The sequence below is a fragment of the Schistocerca gregaria genome, chromosome 3 (assembly GCF_023897955.1).
Source record: "Schistocerca gregaria isolate iqSchGreg1 chromosome 3, iqSchGreg1.2, whole genome shotgun sequence".
Taxonomy (NCBI): Eukaryota; Metazoa; Arthropoda; class Insecta; order Orthoptera; family Acrididae; genus Schistocerca; species Schistocerca gregaria.
Window position 1 is genome coordinate 653,495,280 of NC_064922.1, and position 13,638 is coordinate 653,508,917.

The window sequence follows — 13,638 nt, forward strand, 5'->3', positions numbered from 1 at the left end:
TGCTAAAGCGAAAGCAGTTTTCTCACGTACATTTACTGCGAGAGTTGCAGGGCAAAACTGTTTTGTTTTACATTACCTTATGTTCCATTTCCTGGCAGATTGACACTCCAATTTCATCTTCAATTGTACTCCTGCTTGGTCCTGGCGTTTCTTGATCACTAAGAAAGCCAAGCAGATCAAAATACCATAACGGTGGCTGGTATACTTGATTTACTCTTACACCAGATCTCCTAGATTTCTGAACTTTGGATAACTCTTTTCGGTAAACAGTTCGCTGACAGACTTAATTTACTTGACTTGCCTTCATGAACTCATCCTTCAGGACAGCGTAAAAGCTTCACATGTGTTGGGTATTATTTTACTCAACGCTTGTTTCGATATTGCAATTGAAAATTCCAAATCCTTGTACCTCCTTCCTGTTGCTAAAAATCTTAAGGTTACGCCAGTAGTTTATGAGGAGAAATTGCCCTTCTCATACAGGTATTTTTTCTCATAATATGAGGGGTTACAAGCTGTAAGAGACAATTATAAGTTTCGACATCCATCTGCAAATAATTTCGCCAGTTCGCTACGATTTTTTTTTAAATTACCGCTTCTCTGTTTGCCGAGGCGTCAACTGCCCGCAATTTTTCAGTTAGAGCATTGTATGCTGCTGTCGTTTTGTCTCGGTCACTATATTCTTTATTTTTAATCTTCCACAAACATGGGTGGTTTCTATATATTTCAATGAATTCACTTACAGACTCTCGAGAACACTGTCGAGTATCAGTCATTTTAATGTCCTATGCGCACAAATACAAACACTAGACTGAGCAAACAGCTGTTTCGCGCCAGATTTGCGGCGATCTCCTGTCCACACGCTCCAACTTGATTGCGCAGATGTGGTTTGAAGCCACAGATTTGAGAGGTTTCGGTCAAACCTCCAACTCCAACTTCCAGGTTTTCACACACCTCAGTTTGGTGCAAATCTTCTGTCCATACGCAACGATCTGTCTGCGCAGATGCGATGTGCGCAGACATTTGCGCTGACAGATTGTTGCGTGTGGACGGGCCTTAAGTAAACATCAATGCTATATTTTATACTTTGCGAAAGAACATCTTTGCTAACGCCCCAACATTGTTTCAAATATGGCGGCACAGTAATTGACATTTGGGTTTGACAGACGAAAAGTATATTGATGATGTCTACATATAAAGTTAATGACTTATCCATTGAGTTATTTCGCACAGATCAGTATTACATTTTTATGAAAGGGGAATATGGCTTATGGTGGAACCGTCACACTGGCATTTTTCAGGCAAAGTCAGGTATTGTAGTTTACCACTCCCATTTTAAAATGTGATACTTTGATGCGTTTGACTTGGTACTGACATTGATTTCTGAATTCATATAAATAACCATGTATGGTAGAGGGATGCATTACATCTACGTAACACAGTGCATATCACTAGTACTCCGCGTCACAACCTGTCCTATGAACTGTGACTTAGTCGTTGTTTACTCGGAGCTTATTGGCAGAAAGGATCTGCGGAGGCAGAAATGACGCATATGTTTTAATGTTCAGTTAAGCTCATTCCTGCTGTGCAGCTCGTGATACCGAATAGTGTTATTGATTGACGCATGCCTAATGTGTGTCGCTTTTTCGGCAGTTCGATAATTAAAGAATTCCGTGAACGTAATCGTTGCGAAATTAAGTCGCAGAATAACAACTTAAATAACCACTATAGTCGTTTGCTAAGCTGTATGGTTGCTTATAAACGTTAGGAAGTTCTCTCAAGAAGTTACGAATGTGTACAGTAACCCAAGTTCCAGAGTGTAAGGCACTCAGAAGATTGCTAGTTGGAGTTGCGTAGTGACACTGTGATTCATATGCACTTAAAATATGAAATGTTATGGACTGTTGTGGTACGTTCAGAAGATGCTTTAGGAAGGCTGAGTTATCACCTCATTTCTTGAGGAATTTGTTAAGCATGTTTGATACTCATCACTGTATTTGTTTTTTTGAATATGATTGCACAATAGGTAGCACATTAAACTTTTATTTAGGGCAGGGGATTAACATCCCTGCCTGTCAGTTTGGGTTCAGGTATTCTCACGTTTCACTAAATATCTTTGATACAGATGCCAACATGGTTCCTGTTACAAGGACATGACGAGTCTCCTTGCACTCTCTGAGCTGCTTCAGTCCTAATGACTTCATTATTAAAAATTATGCTTCTTTTTTTTTTATTTACATGTCAAGTTCTGTAGGACCAAATTGAGGAGAAAATATCAAAGGTCATGGAACATGTCAGTACATGAAGTTACTACATAAAAAGTAATAACAGATAAAAATAAAATGTTTATGAACCTGAAAAAAGCCAATCCATAAGTAAACAAAATCAACAATACGACAACAATTAGGTTAATTTTTCAAGTACGCCTTGTCAGAATAGGAGTGGTCCGTGGGGAAACTTTTCAGTTTCGATTTGAAATTGTGCGGATTACTGCTAAGATTTTTGAATCTGAGAGGTAGCTTATTGAAAATGGATGCAGCAGTCTACTGCACACTGCAGTCTAGTGCACAAGAGTTAAGCAATTCTGATCCAAATGCAGGTTTGATTTCTGCCGAGTATTAAGTGAGTGAAAGCTGCTTATTCTTGGGAATAATCTAATATTGTTAACAAGAAATGACAGTAAGGAATGTATATATTGACAGGCCAATGTCAAAATACCCAGACTTGTGAACAGTGGTCGACAAGAGTTTTGTGAACTTACACCACTTATTACCTGAACCGCCCATTTCTGAGTCAAAATATCCTTTTAGAATGGAAGAATTACCCCAAAATATAATACCATATGACGTAAGCAGATGATAGTAAGCAAAGTAGGCTAATTTTCGTGTCAAATGGTCACTCAATTCAGATACCATTAGTAAAAATGGCAGCATTAAGTCTTTTAACAAGATCCTGAACGTGAGCTTTCCACAATTCATTCGCAATCACTGCTTACATCACCAGATTTTAAACATTATCTGCAATCAGATTTTGGTGACCACAATGTAGATGGAAAGCTGTGAATTATATGCAGCGCTTAAGAGATGTTATGTATGCACTGTCCCCTGCAGCCTGGTTTTATTTATTTCCATCCCCCCCCCCCCCCCCCCCCCGCCCCCTCAGGTGCTCATCAAATAATCTATATAAATGTTAAATTTGCACAACAGACACGTGTGTGTGTGTGTGTGTGTGTGCGTGCGTGCGTGCGTGCGTGTGTGTGTCTAGTTCTCTGGTTTATATCTATCTGTTGATGATAACCATTCTCTCTTTCTGTGATGAATAAAGGCTGAATCCCTTGGCTCAAGAGTTTTGGATGGCGTCGTTTCAACATTAACACTTGTAACTTGTGTCGTTGCAAGTAAATCCTTCCTTGAATCACATGAAGACTATGTGTGTACATGATTATAGGATTACCCTTTCACAAACTTTTTTTGTTCTGATAAACTGTTTAATGCCATTTCTTGCCTTCTATGTGTATTACATTGTGTTACCTGTATGAAGTCTCCCAGTACTCGTGATGGAAATACGGAAGCGTCCGATCCCGCCCGTCTGCTGTGACCCATGACATCACAAATAAGGTGGAAACGGCCATAAACCACGATTCCAATATGGGGCATATAAAGTCGGTAAGTACACGTTATAAGGACGAAAATACATCGAAAAACTAACACACACACTTTCCACAAAAAGCCTAATGACACTAACAGGACAAGTGCGGGAAATGGGGTGTTTTTGGGTGGGGGCAAACTAAATATAAACAAATTTAGACACCCACACCCATACAAAACCACACAAAATGACAAGAAAAAAACGACTTAAAAAAAAAAAACCCAAATACCACTAAACACAATATCATCTGGAATCGTACACTTCCGTTAACCTGTATAGTTCAACAGCAGCTCCCGATCCCATAAGCTAGGATCGAACATTTCCCTTGATCTATATAGCACAAAAACATTTCCCGATACCAATATTAATATACACAGCCACACATTGGAATCGAACACTTCACTTGACCTGAGCACTGTTAATTTTATCCGTCATATCCATTCCTGAACAAAAACAACAACCGATTAATTTTACTAAAATTACCACACGATCTACAGCGAACAACACTAAATTAATCTTCACACAAAATTGTTAACTCACCGAAACGAATTCCACTACAAACACAGCCGACACTCGAACAATTCTGGGTAATGAGCAAAAGCAACTTCAGCCCATTACACTACACAAACGAAAACCCTGAACATACCAGCAGAGAGCACAACAAACCACAACACGACGACATCTACAAACACGCCACACTCACATGCCAAACTCCGTGCTGTCACACACGGCGACACCCGTACGTCATGGGTCAAAGCCGACGCATGGGATCGGACGCTTCTGTCGACCCACTCATGATCTACACTCATAGCATCACTTCTGTGAAGAGTGGTAGGTTTCAGATTCAAGTTCCAGTCAAGCACAAAATTTTATGTGAGGAATCTTCCAGAAACCAGCAGTATTTTCAGAGGGAAAAATTCATTTTTAAAGACTACCCCCCTCCGCTCTGTGAAAACTGGCACTAACCTGAAATATAGAGTAAGATTTTTGTGCTGAATCTAAGTTAATATCTGATGGAAAAGCTAGTCGAAAATGGACGCATGATGGAGGCCTATTCTTCGCAATAACAGTCAAATCCACTGAGATAAAGATTGAAGCTTCATGCGAGAATATTTGGACAAGACTTAGTATCGAGGGTGACTCTAAATTTATAAATGGAATCCTTCAGTTGATTAACAGACTTTGCCCCAAATGTAACAGAAAATTTCTAGAAAAACCTCCGTTTTTGAGAAGGCGATGTACAAGAAGGTAGTGGCACATGTTGGTACATATTATTTGTTGTCTGATTTGCAGTGTGGGTTCGGGAGAGGAGTATACACAGAACAAGCAGTTTACTTTTTTTGCCTGTGAGGCACTATCAGGGCTAAACAATATATTGAGACAAAAAGAGTTTTTCTTTGATTTAACAATAGTGTTTGCTTGTGTGGGCCATGAAATATTCATCATATGGGATTAAGAGAAGAGCTCAACAGTGGTTCACATATCTGGGAAGTAGGAAACAAAAGGTTGTTCTTCAGTGCCAATGAACATTAAAGAGATTTGACACTGCAATGATGGAAACTGTTGGGGAGAGGTTGGCGTGCCACTGTGTTTTGCTCCGGCCTGTTGCTTTTTTGATATATACATCATCAGGTCTGCATAATTTCCTCTTCTCTTTGACGTCAATCATCTTGTGTCTCCTTCTACCTCTCAATCTTCTCCCAAAAACCAATCATTCCAAAGCATCTGCCAGCAAGCACTCCCTTCTCAATGAATGTCCCGGCCAGGTCTTTTTCCCTTTCTCTTACAACCTTCAGCAGACATCTTCTCTCACCAACCCTTTCCACCACTCTTTCATTACTCACTCTTTCCATCCAGCTTATTCTCTCAATTCTTCTCCACATCCACATCTCAAATGCTACTAACCTTTATTCATTCACTCATCTCAGTGTACATGTTTCTGACCCATATAGTGCCACACTTTCTTAGACCTTTATCTAATTTGCCACATAATAGTCTCCTCTTTCTGTTGAATTCTTCCTTTGCTATGGCAATTCGAGCTTTCACTTCCTGGTGACATCTCAAGTCTTCAGTTATTGTGCTTCCAATATATTTAAATGCACTTACTTGGCTTATAGTAGGTTGTCCTATTTTAATATTGGACAGTCTGTCTCTTGTACTGATGACCATACTCTTTGTTTTTTGCTGTGTTTATTTTCATCCCATATTCCACATTAGCTTCATTCAGATCTTTCAGCATGTTATTCACTGTGAGTCCGCTCACTTTCTGCCACCAATACCATGTCATCAGCAAATCTTATTCTATTTTCTTTCCACCAATATATATTCTCCTTTTCCCATCTAAGCCTTTCACAATCTCTTCAAGGTATTTGTTAAACAACAGTGGGGAAAGGCAACAACCTTGTCTAATACCTCATCCAATGCTGCTTCCTTTTGTCATTTCATTTCCAATCCTTATGTTTACTTTCTGGTGTAAATGTAGGTTCTGTGTCAGTTGTCTCTCTTTCCAATCCACTCCTTTCTTCTTCAAAGTATCCATCAGCTTGTTCCACTGAACTGTCCAAAGCCTTTTCTAAATCTGTAAAAACAGCAAAGATTTCTCTACCTTTTTCCATATATCTTTCCCCTGTAGTTCTTAAGACAATAGCATCTCTTGTTCCTTTTCCTCTCTGCAATTCCTGTATCTAGCTTGCCATATAGCCTTCTATACAACACTCTCAGAAACACTTTAGCTGCATGAGAAATTAGTCTGATGGTCTTATGCTCTTAACATTTTTTAGTGTTTTTTTCTCTTTATTGGTATCATAACTGTTGCAAGGAAGTCCTCAGGTCATTCTCCTTTGTCATATATCTTATTACAGAGGTAGACTATTTCTTTTCTTGCCTTGTTTCCTGGACTCTTCAACAGTTTTGCTGGCAAATCATCAATTCCTCATGCCTTCCTATTCTTCACCTCCTTCAGCACCTTTTCTACTTCTGCTTCCAAGATGGTGAATCCCTTTCCATCTTCCGGCACATATTGCTCCTCTTCAACCTTAATTTCGCTTTGTATTTCGTACCCCTTATACAGACACACAATAATTTCTTACCATCTGTTCAAAACCTCCTGTGGTTCTTCTGCTAGAGTACCATCTGCTCTGTCTATAGTTCCATGTTATTTCTCTTTCTTTTACATTCAAAAACTATCTCACTAGCCAGTCTATGCATCATTTTATACTTTCCCTCTTTCTCCATTTTTTCTATTTGTTGCATTTCTGTTTCATCCATTTTCCCCTTGCTTCTTCAGTTTCTCTTCTTAATTCATTATTCAGTTTACTGTACCTCTTTTTGCCTTCTTCAGTTTCTTCATTTTTCCACTTTCTCTGTTCCTCCATCTTTTTCAAGATGTTATGTTATCCATTCTTTCCTGGTACTTTGGGATACTCTAATTCCTGTTACTACTTTGGCAGAGTCCATGAGTCTTTCCCTCATTTTTATACATGTGTAATTAACACTTTCATCAACATTACCTCTTTCCCATTTTTCCATAAATCTGCTTTCCAAATCTGATGCCTTTCCTCCCTCTTCGAGTCTTTCTATGTTTAGTTTTTCTTTTGCTTTACCTCTCCAGATTTTTTTGCAACTTCACTTGTATTTGTCCCACTACTAGGTTGTGGTCTGAATTTATATCCGCTCCTGGATGAGCTTTAGCATTCTTCAAACAGTTCCTAAACCCTTTTTGTATCAGGATGTAGTCCAATTGATATCTTTCCCTATTCAAATGTGATATTCATGTGTAACATCTCCTTTTGTGGTGTTCAGATAATGTTACCTGCAGCTAATGAATTTTCTTTACAGAAGCTCTCTCATTTCTTATTCCTAATCCAAAATTTCCTGCTGTATCTTCATCTCTTCCTTCACCCACCACTGCATTCCAGTCCCTCATGATGATAATGCAGGCATTTCTGTTTTCTTTCTCAATGAGTTCTTGAATTTTCTCATAATATTCTTCCACTTCCTCATCTCTATGCTGGCTGGTTGGCGTATACACCTGTATTGACACCAAATCTTTTGAACTACCCTTCAGTCTTATCACCATCACTCTTCCATCAATATATTGTACCTTCGTTACCTATTTTTCAGCTTTTGCCCTATCAATATGCCTACTCCGTTTTCTTCCCCTGAGTAAAAGAGCTTATAATCACTGCTTTCTATCTCCCCATTCTCTCCCCATCTCATTTCACACAAACCAAGGGCATCTAATCTGTTCTTTTTCATCTCCTGTTTTGCATTCTCTAGCTTTCCTGCTTGCAGCAGTGTCCTCACATTCCATGTTCAAACCTTATCTTTCCTTCCTTCAATATCTCTTCTTCCTTTCAAATATGTCCACTCTTAATGTGTTCCCCTCCCGGAGATCCGAATGAGGGGAAATTTTAACTCTGGAATCTTTCACATGGAGAGACATACCATGTACTGCTTGGGAATGTAATGTGATAGTTTCTTGTTACTCTCCACATAGGCAGTAGGATGCCCAGCCAAAAATCAGCTGCTCACTATGAGTCAGACGCTGTCTGTAGCTACCCTTCTGCGGTACAGTCACTATTTGTACTCTTTTTTTTACCCAAAGAGAAAAGGTGCCTCTTCTGCCAGCCTTGCCATTCCGAAAGACTCGTTCTCCGCTATCGCTGCTGTTGGGGTCGTATACATATAACAGGAAATGACAGGGAAAGGGCATGGTGAGGACAGGTTTGGGATAGGAAAGGGACAGCAATAGGCCGTTGTGGGACACACTTTGTCCGGCTCCTCCCCTTTGGCCTGTCTGTTGGGTGACCCTTCTGGTAGCTAAGCTACCACCGGCATAGCCCTCGGATCCAGACCACATAAACCTCCTCGCCCACATGGACAGTGCTGTATTAAGGTGGTGTCCCCTGAGGAGCGATTTATACATCAATGATATACTATTAAAAATTACAGATGATTCAAAAATCATTCTTTTTGTGTGTGACATGTTATGAAATATGTGTAACATCAACACTTGTCTTTCAGAAACCAGATTAATTCTTAACAGAGACAAAAGTAATGAATGAAGTTTTTACCATATAATTCATGAAAAAGTGAGGTCTTGTTGCACCAAGCTGGTTGATAAGTGAAGTTGACTATTTCAAGTTCTTAGGACTGATGTAAATAAAAAGCTTTCTTGGAAATATCACATTCAAGATCTTGTGTGGATACTGAATACTACTGCTTTCACTACAGGAGTAATTTTCACTGCCTCAGACACTGAAACACAGAGACTTGTTTACTTTGTGTACTTTCATTGTGTACTTTCATTGTGTACTTTCATTGTGTACTTTCATTGTGTACTTTCATTGTGTACTTTCATTGTGTACTTTCATTGTGTACTTTCATTGTGTACTTTCATTGTGTACTTTCATACAGTATTATATTTTGGGGCAACTGTGTGCACTCACCAAGTGTATTTTTAGTCCAGAATAGGTAGATCGGTGGTGTCAGTTCATGAACTTTGTGTAGGCTGTTCTTCGGATGTCTTGGTATTATATTTGTGCCATCCCTGTAGATATATCCCTTTATGGGATTTGTTGTTGGTAATATTGACTAACTCACAAAAAACAACATTCATTCAGTGAACATTAGCCAGAAAAAAAATGATTTGCACTTGATAAGACTTCCTTACGTGTTGTACAGAAAGCTGCAACAATGTAGCAGGTTTAATGTTTCAGAAGGTTTCCAGCAAAACTGTAGGCCTAAAAAGTTGTTTTGTAAACCCCAGGTCTGCATATCTATGTTGAAAAGTTTTTCTGTGGGACAATCCTTACATTATGTCCAATAGTTGAGAACTTTTCTCTGTAATGGGTAATTCATTCATACATTCTCAAAAAATGTTTTCCATGTTTTATTGATTCTTTAGTTTCTGTTTTTTAATTTTCCAATTATGAGCAATTCCAAGAAAAAAGGGACATTTCAATGAAAGTACATTTATTGACGTATAGTTTTCAAATTTAAGCAAAATAAGGTTAAAAGTATATATTTTGTCATGTAATTATCATTTTCCACAACTTTCATTGTAGAACACACAAATTTGACCATCCACTATCGTTTTTTTTCTTTTCTGCTGAACAAAAACATTGGAACAGTGTATCATTGCAACCTTGTTTGTAGTCCAACGGACTGTTCTTGAGAGCACAAGTCACAAGCTTAATTTTCTTGACCAAAAGTAATTTGTGTAATAGTACAAGGAAGTATTGTGAAAGTAAGATAGTTTACATTAAAAAAAACCTCAGCTATTATGCTCTTGGTGAAATTAAAGTATTTTAAGAATGAGATTTGTGTTATAGGTGGGACATTACAAACTATATTCTCTACCATGTCTGAAGCTATATCAGAAAAAAGGTTAAGTAAAATATTGTTTTACAATTAAGGTACATGTTTTGGACACTTATTTTGCCAAACAGCACAATTAAAGATATTTTCTTAAATTTTAGATTACAATATATAGCAACAATGGCATCAAAGGCTAGCGTCCAAAAGATTAGAGAAAAGTTGAAGAAAAATGAGGAAGTGTATCAGCTGCATTTAGAAAAGCAAAGGAATCATTATAAGAAAGGAAGGCAAATGATAAGAAAAACAATGACTGACAGTTGGGCACTTCACAAATTAAAGAACAAAAACAATGCTACACAATGAATAAGAAATAACAGGCCTGTAACTCACTAGTTCAACAATGCATGTCAGTGAGTTCTGTAAGAAAGGCAGCCAGTAGAACAAAGGAAACATTGCCCAAGAAATTGATGCTTCTTCATTTTCTTTCAGAATGGAAGTACCACTGCATGGGAATAGAGTTAATACTAAAAAACTTATTTCACAAGTCCAAATTTTTTTCTCAGGAGAAGACATCTCAGGATGTCTTCCAAGAGAGGGAGATTGTCTGGTTGTTAGAGATATGATTACCAAAGAAAAGTGTAATGTGCAGATGAGAATAACATTGACAAGTTATTGAAGCATGTGAATTTTTTACATCTGACTTTCTGCAGCTTACAGCTGAGTGATTTTTTTTGGATCTCAGATGCATTCATGTTTTACCAACATGTAAAATGTCATATAATGTCTGTATCTGTAAGTACCATGCAAATATGGAGTTTCTTGTAAAATGTTTGTGAGGAATTTCCCAAATACTACCAAAACACTTGTTTCTAAATTAGTTTGTAGTACAGACAATGAAAAGTGTATGGCACAGAGTTCTATTAATTGTAAGTTAGAAGCCAGTGCAACAAGACTAATTAATCTTATAGGTGAAAGTGACATGTATGAGAGACTATTTTGGAAGCAATGGAAAGGAGGAGAGGTACGGCTTTCAGTTGTTACTGAAGCTGGTAGTGTGAAAGATGTACTCCAGGATATTGCACACTACCAGTGTTCACCTATCATTGTTTTTTGAAGCAGACACAATCGTACCATTTTCAGACATCAAAGCCACACCAAATGCTGTAGTTCTGCAAATTGATTTTCCAGAAAATTATATACTTACTTGCAAGACAAAATTCCTGGTCACATGATCAACATACCATATTTACAGCAGTGGCATGGTTGGATACTGGCACTGAGTATGTGGTTGTGGTAGTGGTGGTGAACTAAATGATAGCAACCTCTCAGTTTGGGCATTCTCATTAGAAGTCATAAAAAATGTTGAAAATAAAGCATCCACAAATTAATGAGCTACACATTTTCTGATGGATGTGCTGGGCAGTTTAAAGATAAATTCACGCTTAAAAATATGACATTTTTAGGAAATACGTTGATTAGGTCTGTAGAATGGAGTTTTTTTGGCACATGGCAAGGTTGCTGCTGCTGGTGTAGGTGGGCCTACAAAGAGAGCTGTCTGGAACAGGGTGAAATCTGAGGGTTTCAATGTACAAACTGCAGAGAACTTTTCTGATTGAGCCAGACACTGCATGAAGTCAACTAGAGTGATTCATGTTCCCATGGAAAGAATTGCAGAAAATGTTTAAATGCTGGAACAGATATTGTCTGGAGTCTGTCCCATTCCCAAGTTGCAGTCATTACTTTATTTTTATTGTAACAAAGAAGGTCTGCTTAAAAGTTGGGGCAACATGATCAGTTGGACATCAGTGTTTAAGATTTTGTTGAGGTTTTCTTCCCGTGGTGGGGACAGAATCTCCTGTGACTCGGTCACACATTGCAGAAGTTAAGCATTTAGATAATAAGTGTAACATTACTTTAAATGGAAAAAAGTTGAAAATTTACGATTTGGCCTGCAGTGAAGGATAAGTCTACTGACGATAGATCTGTAGTGAAGAGAAAGTTGTTTATTCCAACATTGATGGACAAGAGGGGCCAGTTCTCATTTGACTGCAACTTTTTAAAAAGTCAGTCTGAGTTTATTGTGAGTGTTTGTGTTTTTTTTACATGTTTTAGTTTAGCTTGAATAGTATGTATATAGTTGCACTGTGTATAGCAATTTAATATTTTGTGTAAATCATACAGCAGACAATTTGTTCTGTCCACAACTATACGGCAGACCATATACAGTGTAATACATTGGCGCAATTTAGTAATTTATTTTATTTATTGAGTTAGATTTTTGCATTAAGTCATCAATATGATGGATTTTGCAAATGTCAAGTACAGTTACAAACATAAAATACATTTAGGTCTTAGCCGTGCAGGTAGAGATTAAACAGTAATTTGATGCCGAGAATTCTTCCGGGTTGTATGGCTATGGTCCACGGCAGCTGAAACATCGGGTCGTGAAAGCCTTCATTGTATGAGTAAATTGATGCTTGTCAAAATACACTATCTTACACATATCAATATAGCCAATTATTTTTTTATACATTATTTTACAGCTCTTAAACTTAACCATTTAAAATTCGTTGGGTGAATAGACACTTTTCAATTAAGAATTCTTTTAGTTTTGATTTGAATTGCTTTTTGTTACTTTTTCTCGTGGACTCTGGTAGTTTATTATACCATATCAGTCCATTAATTAGTATATGGGCTCTGGTCTGTCATTTTTGATCTTGTTTTTCTGTTGGTAATAATTCTCTTTGGACCTCGTGTTGTGGTCATGTATATCACTATATGTAGCTACTTCAGTTTTCTGAGAGACAAAAAAGTAATTAATTTATAAAGCTACAAAGAGTATATGGTGAAGTACTTGTATTGTCTGAAAAAATCACGGCAAGAGTCTTTATAGCCTAGTCCGTGTATAATCCGTAACCCTTTTTATAGCAATAGTACTCTGTTAAGGTGAATGTCTGCAGCACAACCCAATATTTATGTACAGTAGCTAAGATGTGATAGTTCCATAATACACAGTTTTAAGCATGGGGGGGGGGGGGGGGGGGGGATGACGGCACCATTTTGGACAGTTGGCAAGAAGATACAGACCATTGCTGACCTTTTTACGTACAGCGTTAATGTTGCTAATCCACCAGAGGTTTGAGTCCAGATGAACCCTAGAAATTTGCACTTGTTTGCTTCCTCTGTCACTGTGTCACATATCTCATTTATGCATGAGTTGTACGAGCTGCCAGTTGCAAATATTAGCATCTGGGATTTATTTACGTTGACCTTTAATACTTGTGCATGAAAATATGAACTGAATTCTAGTATCCAATTACTTGCTGAAAATTTCAGTTTCTCACCATCTTTACCATGAAATAAAACTGGGGTGTTATCAGCATAATTTACAATGTGTAAGTTTATGGGTGTACGATGTCATTAATATATACTAAAAAGAGAAAGGTCCAAGTGTTGAGGGACTCCCTGAGTCACTGTTTCACTTGTGGATTTAAGAGTTAAGATCTTATTGTCACTTTGATGTGCAAGTTTGCTGCACTGTTTCCAATTCACCAGATAGGTGGATAGAAGTTACATTGATACATCACTGATATTGTAGGCCTGCATTTTTTTAAGAGAAGCTCATGGTTTACTGAGTCAAAAGCTTTGCTCAGGCCAAGGAATATTCTGGCT

At 37.9% G+C, this 13,638-nt stretch overlaps 1 protein-coding gene across 1 annotated transcript in view; it reads left to right on the forward strand.

Annotated features, from left to right (window-relative positions):
* Positions 1-1,063: 1,063 nt before the first annotated feature.
* The window catches only part of LOC126356113 (phosphatidylinositide phosphatase SAC2), a 374,100-nt gene continuing 361,525 nt past the window's right edge, over positions 1,064-13,638 (forward strand). Inside the window, exon 1 of the mRNA XM_050006814.1 lies at positions 1,064-1,308. Within this exon, the coding sequence (XP_049862771.1) occupies positions 1,179-1,308 (130 nt within the window). The 5' untranslated portion in view covers positions 1,064-1,178. The remainder of the gene's footprint in view (positions 1,309-13,638) is intronic.